This window comes from Fusarium falciforme, chromosome 5 (genome assembly GCF_026873545.1).
Source record: "Fusarium falciforme chromosome 5, complete sequence".
Classification (NCBI taxonomy): Eukaryota; Fungi; Ascomycota; class Sordariomycetes; order Hypocreales; family Nectriaceae; genus Fusarium; species Fusarium falciforme.
This window is the reverse complement of record NC_070548.1, coordinates 333075-347598: the sequence shown is the minus strand read 5'-3', so window position 1 is coordinate 347598 and position 14524 is coordinate 333075. Positions and strand designations below refer to the sequence as shown.

General features: G+C 23.3%; 1 protein-coding gene across 1 annotated transcript; it reads left to right on the top strand.

The window, feature by feature from the left end:
• Positions 1-239: 239 nt before the first annotated feature.
• NCS54_00635400 (FAD-binding PCMH-type domain-containing protein) lies at positions 240-1821 on the top strand (the record flags this gene model as incomplete). The annotated part of the gene is made up of 3 exons (XM_053151817.1): positions 240-712; positions 769-1300; positions 1348-1821. 3 exons carry the CDS (start codon positions 240-242, stop codon positions 1819-1821), a joined length of 1479 nt encoding a protein of 492 aa, XP_053007792.1.
• Between the last annotated feature and the right edge of the window lie 12703 nt (positions 1822-14524).

Sequence of the window (14524 nt, the reverse complement as noted above, 5' to 3'; positions counted from 1 at the left end):
CGTCTCTCGTCATCAAGAGGCGCCTCACTTCTAGCTCGTCTCGTATTCTCCATCTTCGGACTCGTCCGCTCGGGTTTCGGCAGACAGAAGCTCTCGTAAGGCGCCGATCTGTGGGGCAGAGTCCCGTTGCCAATGTGTATCGCCATTGCCATGATATTAAATAGGTCTGGATCACCTTGGTCTCAGCCGTTTTGCAATCCATTCTCCCCTCATCTCACCAGTTATCTCAGACAATTGCAATGCGTTCTCAACTGCTCCGCGGGCTAATTGGCCTTGCTGCCCTGGTCTCTCCATCATTAGCCGTCCCCACCAAGCGAGAGGCTGTCACTAGCTGTCTCACCAACGCCAAAGTCCCCATCGACACCAAAGGTAGCCAAACCTGGACCCAAGACGGTACAGCATACAACCTACGACTTCAATTTGAACCAGTTGCAATCGCGGTCCCGACCACTGGCGCTCAGATATCTGCTGCCGTATCCTGCGGCTCAAAGCATGGTGTTTCTGTGAGCGGCAAGAGTGGTGGCCACAGCTACACTTCACTTGGCCTCGGCGGAGAGGACGGACACCTTGTGATCGAGCTCGACCGCTTGTATAGCGTGAAGCTAGCCAAGGATGGGACAGCCAAGATCCAGCCTGGAGCAAGACTTGGACATGTAGCCACCGAGTTATACAACCAGGGCAAGAGGGCTCTTTCTCACGGCACATGCTCCGGGTACGTTACTGTGGCCAAGAAACCAGATCTTTGAGAAACTTGCTAATGAAACTTAGAGTTGGTCTTGGTGGACATGCCTTGCACGGCGGCTACGGCATGGTCTCACGAAAGCATGGCTTGACCCTTGACTGGATTATTGGCGCTACAGTCGTCCTCTATGATGGCAAAGTCGTCCACTGTTCCAAGACAGAGCGATCAGATCTCTTCTGGGCTATTAGAGGCGCTGGAGCCTCCTTCGGAATTGTCGCCGAGCTCGAATTCAACACATTCCCTGCCCCCGAGGAGATGACATACTTCGATATTGGTCTCAACTGGGATCAACAAACCGCCGCTCAAGGTCTTTGGGACGTGCAAGAGTTTGGCAAGACTATGCCGAGCGAGATTACGATGCAGGTGGCTATTCGAAAGGATGGATATAGCATCGATGGTGCCTACGTCGGTGACGAGGCCGGCCTGCAAAAGGCTCTCCAGCCACTTCTCAGCAAGCTCAACGTCCAAGTGAGCGCTTCGACTGTTGGATGGATTGACTTTGTTACCCACTTTGCTGGTACTTCAGACATTAACCTAACTAGTGCCTCCTATAATGCGGTAAGTCACTTCTCCCTCATCTCTAAACTAAAGCTGACAAGAACCAGCACGATACTTTTTACGCCACAAGCCTGACTACTCGAGAGCTCTCCCTAGAGCAGTTCAAATCTTTTGTCAACTCCATTTCCACCACAGGCAAAAGCAGCAGCCACTCCTGGTGGATCCAGATGGATATCCAAGGTGGCCAGTACTCAGCTGTGGCGAAGCCCAAGCCCACCGACATGGCCTACGTTCACCGCGACGCGCTGCTGCTCTTCCAGTTCTACGACAGTGTGCCGCAGGGGCAAAAGTATCCCAACGACGGCTTCTCGCTGCTCACGACCCTGCGCCAAAGCATTTCCAAGTCTCTTCGCGAGGGCACCTGGGGCATATATGCCAATTACCCCGATTCGCAGCTGAAGGCTGACAGGGCTGCTGAGATGTACTGGGGATCCAACTTGGAAAGACTTCAAAAGGTCAAGGCTGCCTATGACCCGAAGAACATCTTCCGGAACCCCCAGTCTGTCAAGCCAAAGGCGTAGACGACTGGGCATCTGATCTGATCTACTCAAATATCTGAGGGGAGTGGATATTTTATATATAGCTAAGGCTATCTTTATAAATTATTATTAATATTTATTTTTTACTTTATATAATAGAATCTAGAATTATTATAAAGGGGTTAAAGGTATAATAAATACTTTATAGAGTTTCTTTTAATATTTATTTAAGTTTTATTAAATAATATACCTACTTATAAATATATATTTAATTCTTACTTATTTAATAAATACCTAAGTCTTTTTTTTATTAAAACCTATAAAGTCTATTATATAAACCTTATTTAAGAAAAGCTTGCTATAAGTAATTAAGTAATATTATTTAATAGTTTAGCTAGTAATAATAATAAAGCTTAGAAATAGGCTTTATAAGTTAAAAGTAAAGATATTATTATAAGGATATAGGGCGGCTATTAAAGCCGCCAACCAATCGGGATAACCTGGCTAGAGATCACATGCGCAGAGACTACCTAAAAGCTCTATAGCTAAGCCACTATAGAAGGCTCTGCAAGTTAAAGTTATTATAAATCAGGGCTATCCTTATAGGACCCTTCTATCTATATATATTACTTATATATTTATTTTTAATTATAATTCTATCTTTCCCTTTTAGGCTATAATATAGCTTTCTTAATTAAGCCTAGTTTACTAAATATAACAATTATATATATTCCTAAGGGATAAACTAGTTATGTGACGATTATGTATTTCCCAAGGGATAAACCGGTTATGCTAGGTTTATATTAGTAGGAAGTGCTAGGCATAGCCTAAGCAATAGGGGGTATAAGTTATATCTAGTAATATACTTAAAGGCATTAAGTATAACTATGTTATATTAATAGCTAAGGTAATTACTATATTAGAAAATATAATAAATATATTTTATATACTTTTAGGGGTTTACCTTAATTACTTATTATTAAGAGATTAATTAAAGTAATTATATAAGTAATTATAAGTAATTATAAAGTAATTATTATAATTATTTAGCTCTTAGGGGTAATTATATCTTAATTAATAAGTAATAATAAGTCCTTTATTAGTTATATAATAAATCCTTTATTAGGCTATAATATAATATCTCCCCTCTATTAGGTTTTATCCTTAAAGCCTATAAAATTAGTTACTTAATCTTCCCTTAGTTTATTAAAACCTTCTTCCTTAAATATTTTAATAATACTAATAATATACTAAAAGTAAAATCTTAGTCTATTAAATATTCTTATTATTTATTTAAATTAATTAAAGAAATAGGCTTTAAAGTTATATCTTATTTAAATTATACCTAGAAGTATTTATAATATAAGATACTTAAGGGTATATCTTATTACTTAGAATATATTTATTAAGGTTATACTTATAATAATTTAAGAGTATTAATTTTTATTAATAACTATAATTTAGCTTAATATCTTTTCTCCTTATTAACCTATTTAATAATATCCCGCCTTATAGCTAAGAAGCACTATTTTAAGCTTAAAGAGGAAAAGACTAAGAAAGAGTTAATTACCTTATAATAATAAATAAATAAATATCTCTCTCGCCTAATATATTTATATTACTAAAAGAAGTAAATTTATAAGCAGGATATAATAATAATATATTAGGGTTTAAACTTATTAAATAAGTTAAATAAGGCTAAGAAAATAAAATCTAAGACTATAATAGCTATATAGCTTATTAGTGCAATAGATATTATTAACTAAAATACTATTTTTATCCCTTTTTTTAATATTATTAATAGAAGTTCTTTAAAAGGCATTATATATTAATAAGGTATCTTAGTAATTCTTATATATTTTCTAAGTCTAAGTAATTCTTTTATTTAATAAAATATATTATTTTATTATTAATTTTATTTATATTAAGAATAGCTTCTATAATATATTCCTCTAGTCTATTAACTTTTATTTCTAATTTATTATTAATTTTATTTTAAATAATATTTTCTATTAATTTAAGTAATAAAATATAAAAGATTAAATAAAGCTTAACCTTAGGTAATAAATTTAGTTTATAATTATATTTTAAGATTTTTATTTAATTTTATAGGGTCTAATATATTTATACTTAAATTTTTTATTTTATTATTTTATTTTAATATTTTTTATTATAAGGTAGACTATATTTCTTCCTAAGAAAATTAATCCCTTAACTCTTTTCTTATTAATATAATTTATTATCTAATTTCTAATAAACTTAAGTTTTATTTTTATTTCTTTATATAAATTCTTTAGTTAATTACTAATAAGAATTACTTTAAGATTAATAATAATATCTTCTATTTATTAATATATATCTAATATAAATCTAAAATTAATATAAGCTAATATAATCTTTATATTTTTATTTATTATTATATTATAGGCTAGCTATATAGCTAATAGCTTTTTAACTTAATTAGTTTATTTATAATTAATATAATATTAAAGGTATTATTTTAGTATTTAATTTATTTATTTAGTTTATTTATTTATCTTCTTATAATAAATAATAAAGAGTTTATAATTAATTCTTAAGTATCTTATAAGACTTTATTAGAATTTTAAGGTAAATAATAATTCTTAATCTATAATAATTTTAAGTAATATATTATATATCTTAGTAATATAAAAAAAAAATAAATTCTTTAGTTATTATTAATTCTCTATAAGGTATAAAATAAGAAAATATCATAAGTTTATTTATAATAATAAAAATATTATTATAAAAGTTTTTAATAATTAATTCTTTTAATAAGGGTAATTTAATAATAAAATCTATAATAATTAAGTCTTATAGTTATTTTATAACTAAAAGTAATTATAATTTTCTATAAGGTTTATAGTATTATATCTTAGTTTTTATATAAAAGTTATATTATTTAATAATTATTAAGATAATTTTCTTTATATTAGAAAAAATAAATATTATCTTAATTTATTCTAAGGTTTTATTAATTTCTTAATATCTATATAATTAATAACTATATATTTTATATATAAGGTTATAATATAATTTTTCTAAGACTTATTATTTATTTATTTTTTTATTATCTAAGAGTTATTTATTATATTTTAGGATTTATTTTAAGAGTAAATTACTTTATTTTATTATATAAATTATTCTAAGGCTTCTCTATTATTTCTAGATATATTAATAAATAATATAGTCCCTTATTTATTTATAATATTCTTTTAAGAAATTACCTTTAAGGAGCTTATTAATATATATAGCTAATTTTTTTAAGTCTTTATAGCTATTATTATAAAAGAAAATAACTATTTATTTTTTATATTTTTCCTCTAAGAAATAGGTTTATTTCTTAGCTATTTGCCTAACTACTTTATAATATCTTTTATAATAGAATATTCTTTCTTATACCTTATATAAGAGTTTATTATTATTATAAGATTATTATATAGCTTAGGTTATCTTATTTATATTCTTATAGTAAGTAACTTAATAATAATAATAATTAAAGATAATTTAAAATACTTTATTAAGGATAAAGAGTTTTCCTTTATAAGTTTAGAGTCTATTCTCTTTTTATTAATATCCTTATATATAATTAATAAAGTCTATTACTTATTACCTATACTTCTTAATAAGTGCGAGGTACTTTAATAAAGGTATTAATTACTAAGTTTACATAATAATTCTTTATTTAAGGTATCTATATAATATAAACTATAAGAGTTATTCTTATATCTTAGTCTTTCTTATATCTAGGTTAAGTTATTAATTAATAGTATTAGCTTTATTATTTTTTAGTACTTTAATATAAATAATAATATAATTAAATTCTAATAGATATTTAATATATTATAATTATTATCTACTAAGTTCTTAAGTTTTCGCGAAATAGATAATATTCTTATAATTTATATATATCTTAATTTAATACTTACTTCTAAGAAAGTAATATTAAAATTCTTTAAATATATTAATAATTATAAAGAATTTTGTATTATAAATAAAAAATTAAGTTCTACTTTAGATAACTTATAGGAATAGAATATAATAAGATATAAAAGTCCTTTATTATCTTATTATTTAATCTAGGCGCTTAATATAAAATCTAAGGTATTTATTTTAAGTTAAATTTATTAAGATAAATTAAATATCTTAAGTATTAATTTACTTAGAATAAGTTCTTTAATTATATTAAAGGCTTTTCTTATTTTATCTCTAAATATAAATATTTTATCTTTATTTATAAAATTAATTAATAATATAATAATTTTCTTAAATTATTAGAAGAATTTATAATAATAATTAATAAAACTAAGGAAAGCATATATTTCCTTAATATTTATTAATTTCTTTTAATCCTTAATTACTAAGACCTTCTTAGAATCTATATATATCTTATTATATAAGATAATATATCTAAGGAATTCTACCTCTAAGGCATAGAATTTACTTTTCTTAGGTTTTACTAATAACTTAGCGTTTTATAGTATTTATAATATCTTATAGATATATTCTATATATTTTTCCTTTATTTTAGAGAAAATAAAGATATTATTTAAATAATATATAATAAATATATCTAGGTATTTTTATAATATATTATTAATTATTTATTAAAATATAATAAATATATTAATAAGTCTAAAAGGCATAAAAAGGTATTTAAATAGTCTATACTTAATATAAAAAGTAATTTTCTATTTATATTTTTTTTAATTTAGATAAGGTTATAGGCTCCCTTAAGGTTAAATATTATAAAGTATTTTATTCTAAAAAATTAATTATTTAACTTATTAATAAAAGGCAATAATATATAATCCTTATTTATAATAGCATTAAGTATTTTAAAATTAATATAAAATCTAAGCTTTTTATTTTTTTTTAAAATAAATATAATAAGATATTTAATAAATAACTTACTTTCTTTAATATAACGTGCTCCACAAGCGAGTGTCCCATACAAGCGAGTGTCCCAAAATGAAATTTCTTAGCATTTATACCTTATATTAAAATTACTTTAAAAAATTCTAAAAAATTTAAGTTTTATTTAAAACAGCTAATATCTTAGTAACTAGATAGTTATATAATAGAGATTAAAATATAACTTTTCTAAATTTATTTAAAAAATTACTTACTAAGTTATTAGAAAATAGCTTATTCGCACTATATAAAGAGCTATTTCTATATAAAGGGATTTTTTAAAAATTATAAAGAAAATAATAAATAGTTTTCTTTTTAGTTAAATAGCTAGAAATATTTTTTTAAGATTTTTAATAATTATATAATAAGTTTTAGAGATTTAAGGTTTAGTAATTTTAGGTGCACAGTATAGCTAGGACACTCGCTTGTATGGGATACTTGCTTGTGGAGTATGTTATCTTTTCTATAATATATCTTTATTATATTTCTTTAATACTAATAATTATACTTTATTAAGTAAATAAAGTTTATTAAAGCTAGGTTATTTCTTATTAATAAACTTAATTTCTAGGTTATAATATATATATTTAGGTAAACCTATTTTAAGTTTTTTCGCAAAGAACTTTTTATAGGTATAATATTATAATAAAGTATTCTTAAGTCATTCTTCTCTTAATATCTTCTTAACCTATTTAAGGTTTTCCTCTAATTAATAGAATTATTATATAATACACGTAATTATTTACTAATTCTATTATTTTTATTTATTATAATATTTATATTATATCCCTTTAGGTATAGAGATATTTTATATTTACCTCTTCTTAGCTTCTCTAGTATCTTTAATAAAAGTTTAAGATCTTATATTATATCTTAAGTTATTATTTATTATAGAAAATATCTTATTATTAAAAAAAAGTACTTAGCTAATTCTCTAATTAAAATATAAATTAAATTAATATAACTATAAGTACCTAAGTATAATATTATATTACTTATTTAATATAATATTAAATAATATCCCTTAGTTCTTTCCTTTAATAAAAACTTTAAGGTAATTAATCTTACTATTAATAATACTATTATTATAATTAAAAGGGGTTCCTTTTAGGTTAATAACTAAATAAGGTATTTATTTATACTTCTATAATAGCTTAAGCTTATTTATTATTATTAAGTTAAAATAATTTTACTTAGCTTTATTATTTACTAAAATATTTAATTATTTTCCCTTAACTTATACTTTTAATTCTAAGTAATATTACTTATATACTCTATTTATAAAATATAAGACCTTTTATAGTAATATATTCCTATATTCTTTTATTTATTACCCTATATTAAATAAGCTATCTAGTTTTTTAATATTATATAGCTAAAATAATTAAACATATATTTATTATTAGTATAGGCTTTATAGTTATATATATTATCTTAGCTATATAGCTAATCCTAGTATTACTATTTTTATTTAGCTCTAGGGTTATTTTATTCTTACTAGCTAATTACTTTTTATTAGTTCTTAATCTAATATATAACCCTCTTTTATTCTTAGATTATATAATATAATTTATTATAGTAATATACATAGGTAATACTAATAGCATTATAGTAATAAAAAACCTTATATCTTTTTATTTTGTATTATAAGTAAGGTTTATTATTTAGCTAATATAATAATATAATAGGGAAATAATCTTACTTTTACTTCTCTTTTTAATATTTTTTATATTAATAATATTCATAAGATATCTAAGAGATACTTAGGTATTCCTAATATATAAGGTATATTTATATATTATCTTATAGGTTAAATAATACCTCTAGGTATTAAGGGTTTTTAATTATTTCCTTATAATAGGCTTAGATATAGAGTTCTTATTTATTTATAATATCTATATATTTATATATAATTTAGATATACCTTTCCCTTAGGTTATTCTAATACTAATTATTATTTTTATTATATAATTTAAGGTAATTCTTTTCCTCTTATAACTCTTTATTACTTTTCTAATCCTTATATTATTAATAAAAGTATCTTTTATATAATTCCTTTTATAATTTCTAGGTATTATACTTAAACTTAATATAATTAATATTATTATTACTTACTTTAATAATTTAATTACTATATAATAATTTACCCTATTAATTTATTTTTTATTATTTATAAATCTTATTATATTCCCTTAATACCTTAACTTAATATTAGAGGCATAAAGTATAATTATAATATATAAGATTATTCTATTTATAGTCCCTTTAGTAGATAATAATAGGTATTAAAAATTATTTATTTTTCTTATATCTTATATTCTATTTTTTATAATTAAAACCTTTTATTATAGCTTCTTAAAAGTTAGCTTATTTATTTAGTATTAATAATAATTATTATACTAAGGTTAATATTATAGGTTTTTCAGTTTTAGGTTTAATATACCTAATTATTATTTTTTCTTATTAGGCTCTAAGAGTAGTTTCTATCTTATATACTTTATAATATATAAGTATTTACTTTTATAAGGTTATTTTATAATATATAACCTTAAATTATAATATACTCTATAAGTAATATTATATTTTACTTATTTTTTTAAGAGGTAAGCTTAATTATATAATATATCTAGTTTATTTAGCTAAATATTAGTCTTATTATACCCTTATTTAGCTATTCTAAGTATTTTAGTAATATAGATAACTATCTAGGGGTTATTATCTTAATTAATTATATTTAAGTATTTCTTACCTTCTAAGAGGTTTTATCGCGGCTTTAATTAATATTACCCCTCTTTAATATCTTATTTTTTTTTTTAATATTTATTAGCCTTATAGCCTTTCTTATAGTAATAATAATACTTAATATCCTTATTATCTTTCTAGGCTACTTTAAGTTCTATAGGTCTTATATAAGTTCTATAAGATATATTACCCTTAGCTTATTCCCTCTTCTAAGACTAATTAATATTATTTTTATTGCCTTAGATTTATCCTTTATTAGATTTTTCTATATATTATTTAAATTATTAGTTATTAATTTTAATAATTATATTAATATAGTCCTAGAGGTTATTAGGTTTTTTTACCTTATAGAGTTTATTTTTTATCTTATCCTTAAGTCTTTTATAAAATATACTCTAAAAAGTATTTATTCCCTAATTAAAGAATAAGATAATTTATATAAACTTAGCTATATAGGTTAAAATAGCCTTTATTTATTATAGGTTTTTAAGTTTTTATATAGCTTATTATTTTTTATTAATAGTTTTAAAGTTTTATTTAATTATATCTTTAAAGTTTTTATATTTAGTAAAAAAGAATTAGGTTTCCTCTATAGGTTTATCTCTAAGGAAATTACATAGCTTAGGTTTAAACTAAGTAAATATATTACCTATAAGATATCTATTAGTATATAAAACCTTACTTTTAGCGCTAATTATTTAAGTAAGGAAGTATTACTAATATACCCTAAGGGGTATAAGAAATATCTTAACCTAGGTAACTTACCTACTAAATAATTTAAGGTCTTTTAATTTAATAATCTCGCTAATATCTTTATAGGTTATATTAGCAATATTATATTTAAATATTAAGTTACTAAGATTATAAATTTATTATTATATTAAGTTATTTTATTATATTTAAAGCATAATAAATTAATTAATATAATCTTATTATTTATTAATAGTTTATTAATATTATTATTATTATTATTTTATAGCTTAATAGAAGTGCTTTTATATATTATTTATAAATACCTTTATACCTTTAAGCTATTCCTAGGTAATCTTAGTATTATTTTATATACTATTTAGAAAGTTATTATATTAAATACTTAAGTAATTATACTTATTCCTAAGCTTATAGACTTTATTCTTATATAAGGCTAAGATAATATATTCCTTATTATTATTATTTAACATACATAATAAGCATGCATCGCAGGCAAGTATGTATTATACTTTTCCCTCTTATATCTTACTTTTTATTTAATTAATTAATTCTTTAATTATTAAATATATTAGACCTAAATATTAAGGCTAAAACTCTTCTTGCTTTTTAAGCCCTTTAGAATAACCTAAAACTAAGGATCCGATGCGCTATAAACCTCTATAGGATCTCTAAGTATAGGCTATATCGCCGGCAGAATAGTATTTAATCGCGATATAATTAGATCCCTGAATCGCGTTGATTATTTAATCTTAAGGAATAAATTATTATTTAGTTTATCCTTAACCTAGATTTATAAGGATTTTCCCCCTAATTATATAATATAAAAGAAATAACTAATTAATTACTTATTAATTATAATATATTATTAATTAGTAAGTATTAGGCTTTAAACTTTATTAAGTAATACTTAGACCTTAAGATATGTTTTTTTTAGAAATATAACTATTAGAGAGCTAAATATAAAAATCTAATTATTATCTATAATTAGTTTATACTTATAGTAAATATAATTACGAAGTATAATATCTAATTAAATAATATTTATAATATTAATAAGACTAGCTTTATAATAAGTATAATTTAAAGCGGAATAGTTATTATAGGCATAGATAAATATAAAAAGCTAAAATTAATATAACCTAAAAACTAAAAATAGATTATAATTATCTAAGTAATTAATATAAATAACTAAGTAATCTTATTATTTATTATTAATATAGGCTAATATTACCTCGCTAATTAGTATTAAGATAATAACCTCTTAGGCGATTAGGCTATTATAATAACCTAAAATAATTAGACTAATAATAAGATTAGTCTTAAGTAGCTAAAATACTTTAATTAATATATAGCTAAGTAATTAAATAATTACTATTATCTTTTAATCCTTAATAACTATAAAAGTCACTATTTAATTAAATTTAAGAAATATTATAAGGAAAATAAGATTATTAGGCTTTATATATTACCTTATTTATCTTATTTATTTTAGCCCTTTAATATTAGGTACTTTAGTATACTTAAGAATACTTATAATTAAAAAATAAAGTATCTAATTAGATATTTTATAACTTATATTTTAAAGACTAAGTTCTTTTTAGCCTTCTATGCTATATTTTAGGCTATTATAATAAAGAAAAATATTAAGTTAGCCTTTAGAGGAGCTAGGCTTATTCCTCTTAACTTAGAAAGTATAGTCTCGAAGCTTAATATATAGCTATAGACTCTAATGCCTGCTAAGGAGGAAGCTAAGCCCTTAACCCCTTGGGTTTTAAAGACTTTAAAGATTATACTTAAGGCTAGATCTTAGTTAGAATACCTTAAGAGATAAATTAAAAGATATAAAAGTAGCTCGCTAAAGTTAATTCTTAAAGCTCTATAGTCTCTTTCTAAGGAAATAAAGGCTATTATATATAGGGTTACCTTATTAACCGCTAAGGTTAAAGACCTTTAAGAGGTAAATAAGATATTAAGTTAGCACTAGAGGGCAAAAAGAACCTAATTATAAAAAAGAGAGGTAATAATAATAAAGAAAGGAAGGTAAGTAATTAACTAAATAGATATTAATATATAAGTAGTAATAGAATTATCGAGGAGTAGTAATTAAGAAAGGTTAGCGCGACTAAGGGTTTAATATTATAATATCTATAATAAGCCTAGTTATAATATAAGAATATATTAGGTAATAATTAAGATATCTAGGGAAGAGTATAGTAAGTAATTTTAATTAATTAAATAGTCTATTATATTTTTATTATAATTTTTATCTTAAAGGTATAAGAAAAGTATAATATATACTTGCCTATAATATATGCTTATTATATATATTATATCTATTAAGATATTAAGTTCTTTTAGCTTAGTTATAGATTATCCCTACTAGGGGGTAATAAATAGCTTACTATGGGAGGTAAAAAGAGATCTAATATTAGGTGCTATAATAATAATATTACTTAGAGTATATAATATATTACTAAATAAGAGCTATTAATATATAATAATTATATATTTCTTAAGGGATAAACTAATTATAATAGGTTTATATTAATAAGAAGTACTAGGTATAATCTAAGTAATAAAAGGTATAAGTTATATTTAATAATATACTTAAAGGTATTAAGTATAACTAAGTTATATTAATAGCTAAAATAGCTATTATATAAGAAAGTATAATAAATATATTTTATATACTTTTAGGGGTTTACTTTAATTATTTATTACTAAGAGGTTAATTAAAGTAATTATATAAGTAATTATAGGTAATTATGAAGTAATTACTATAATTATTTAGCTCTTAGGGGTAATTATATCTTAATTGGTAGGTAATAATAGGTCCTCTATTAGTTATATAATAAATCCTTTATTAGGCTATAATAAGTTATACTAGGTTTATATTAGTAAAAAGACTAATCGCGCTATACTTAAATAATAAGAGTATTATATTTAGTAATATACTTAAAGGTATTAAATATAACTAAGTTATATTAATAACTAAGGTAATTATTATATAAAAAAGTAAAATATACTTTATATACTTAGGCTTTCTTAAGTAAAGCTAATTATAATAAGGCGTAATATTATTCTAAGACTAATATAATCTAAAAATAATATTAGTCCTTAGTAAGGTTAATCCCGCTATAATTAATAACTAAGGACTTAGGATTTATAGAGAATATATTATCACGACCATGACATAGGCCAGGCGGGGAAGCATAGCAGAAATACTCTAACTAAGCAAGGGACCAAAGGGACTAAACGTCGCTTACATCGGTCCTAGGACTGAACATTAAATATATCGGTCTTACCCTAGACCGAACCTAGAAAACATCAGTCTAATAAATCAATCATAAGTATATAAAATATACTTATTGCACTTTCTTATATAGTAGCTACCTTAGCTATTAATATAACTTAGTTATACTTAATACCTTTAAGTATATTACTAGATATAACTTATACCCTATTGCTTAGACTATGCCTAGCACTCTCTGCTAATATAAACCTAGTATAACCAGTTTATCCCTTAGGAAATATATAATTATTATATATTAATAGCTCTTATTTAGTAATATATTATATACTCTAAGTAATACTATTACTATAGTACCTAATACTAGATCTCCTTCTACCCCTCGCAGTAAGCTACTTATTACCCCCTAATAGGGATAGCCTATAATTAAGCTAGAAGAACCTAATATCCTAATAGATATAGATAATAATAAGGAGGAATATATTATCTTAGCCTCATATAAGGATAAAGTCTAGAAGCTCAAAAATAAGTATAATTACCTAAGTACCTAGTATAATAACCTCCTAGATAGCACATATAATAATACTAAGATTACTTAGGAATAACTTAAAAATATATAAATATCTATAAATAATATATAAGAATACTTCTACTAAGCTATAAAATAGTAATAATAATAATACTAATAAATAATTAGTAAATAATAAAACTAGATTAACTAACTTACTATGCTCTAAGCTTAGTAAAATAACCTAATATAATAGTAAGTTTATAATCTTAGTAACTTAATATTTAAATATAATACTATTAATATAACCTATAAAGATATTAGTAAGATTATTAAGCCTAAGGACTTAGAATTATTTAATAAATAAGCTATTTATATTAAGATATTCCTTATATCCCTTAGGGCATATTAATAATATTTCCTTACTAAGATAATTAGTACTAAAAGTAAGGTCTTATATACTAGTAGATATCTTATGGGTAATATATTTACTTAGTTTAAGCCTAAGCTATGCGACTTTCTCGGGAATAAACCTAGCGAGGAAACCTAACTTTTCTTCGCTAAATATAAAAACTTTAAAGATATAATTAAATAAAACT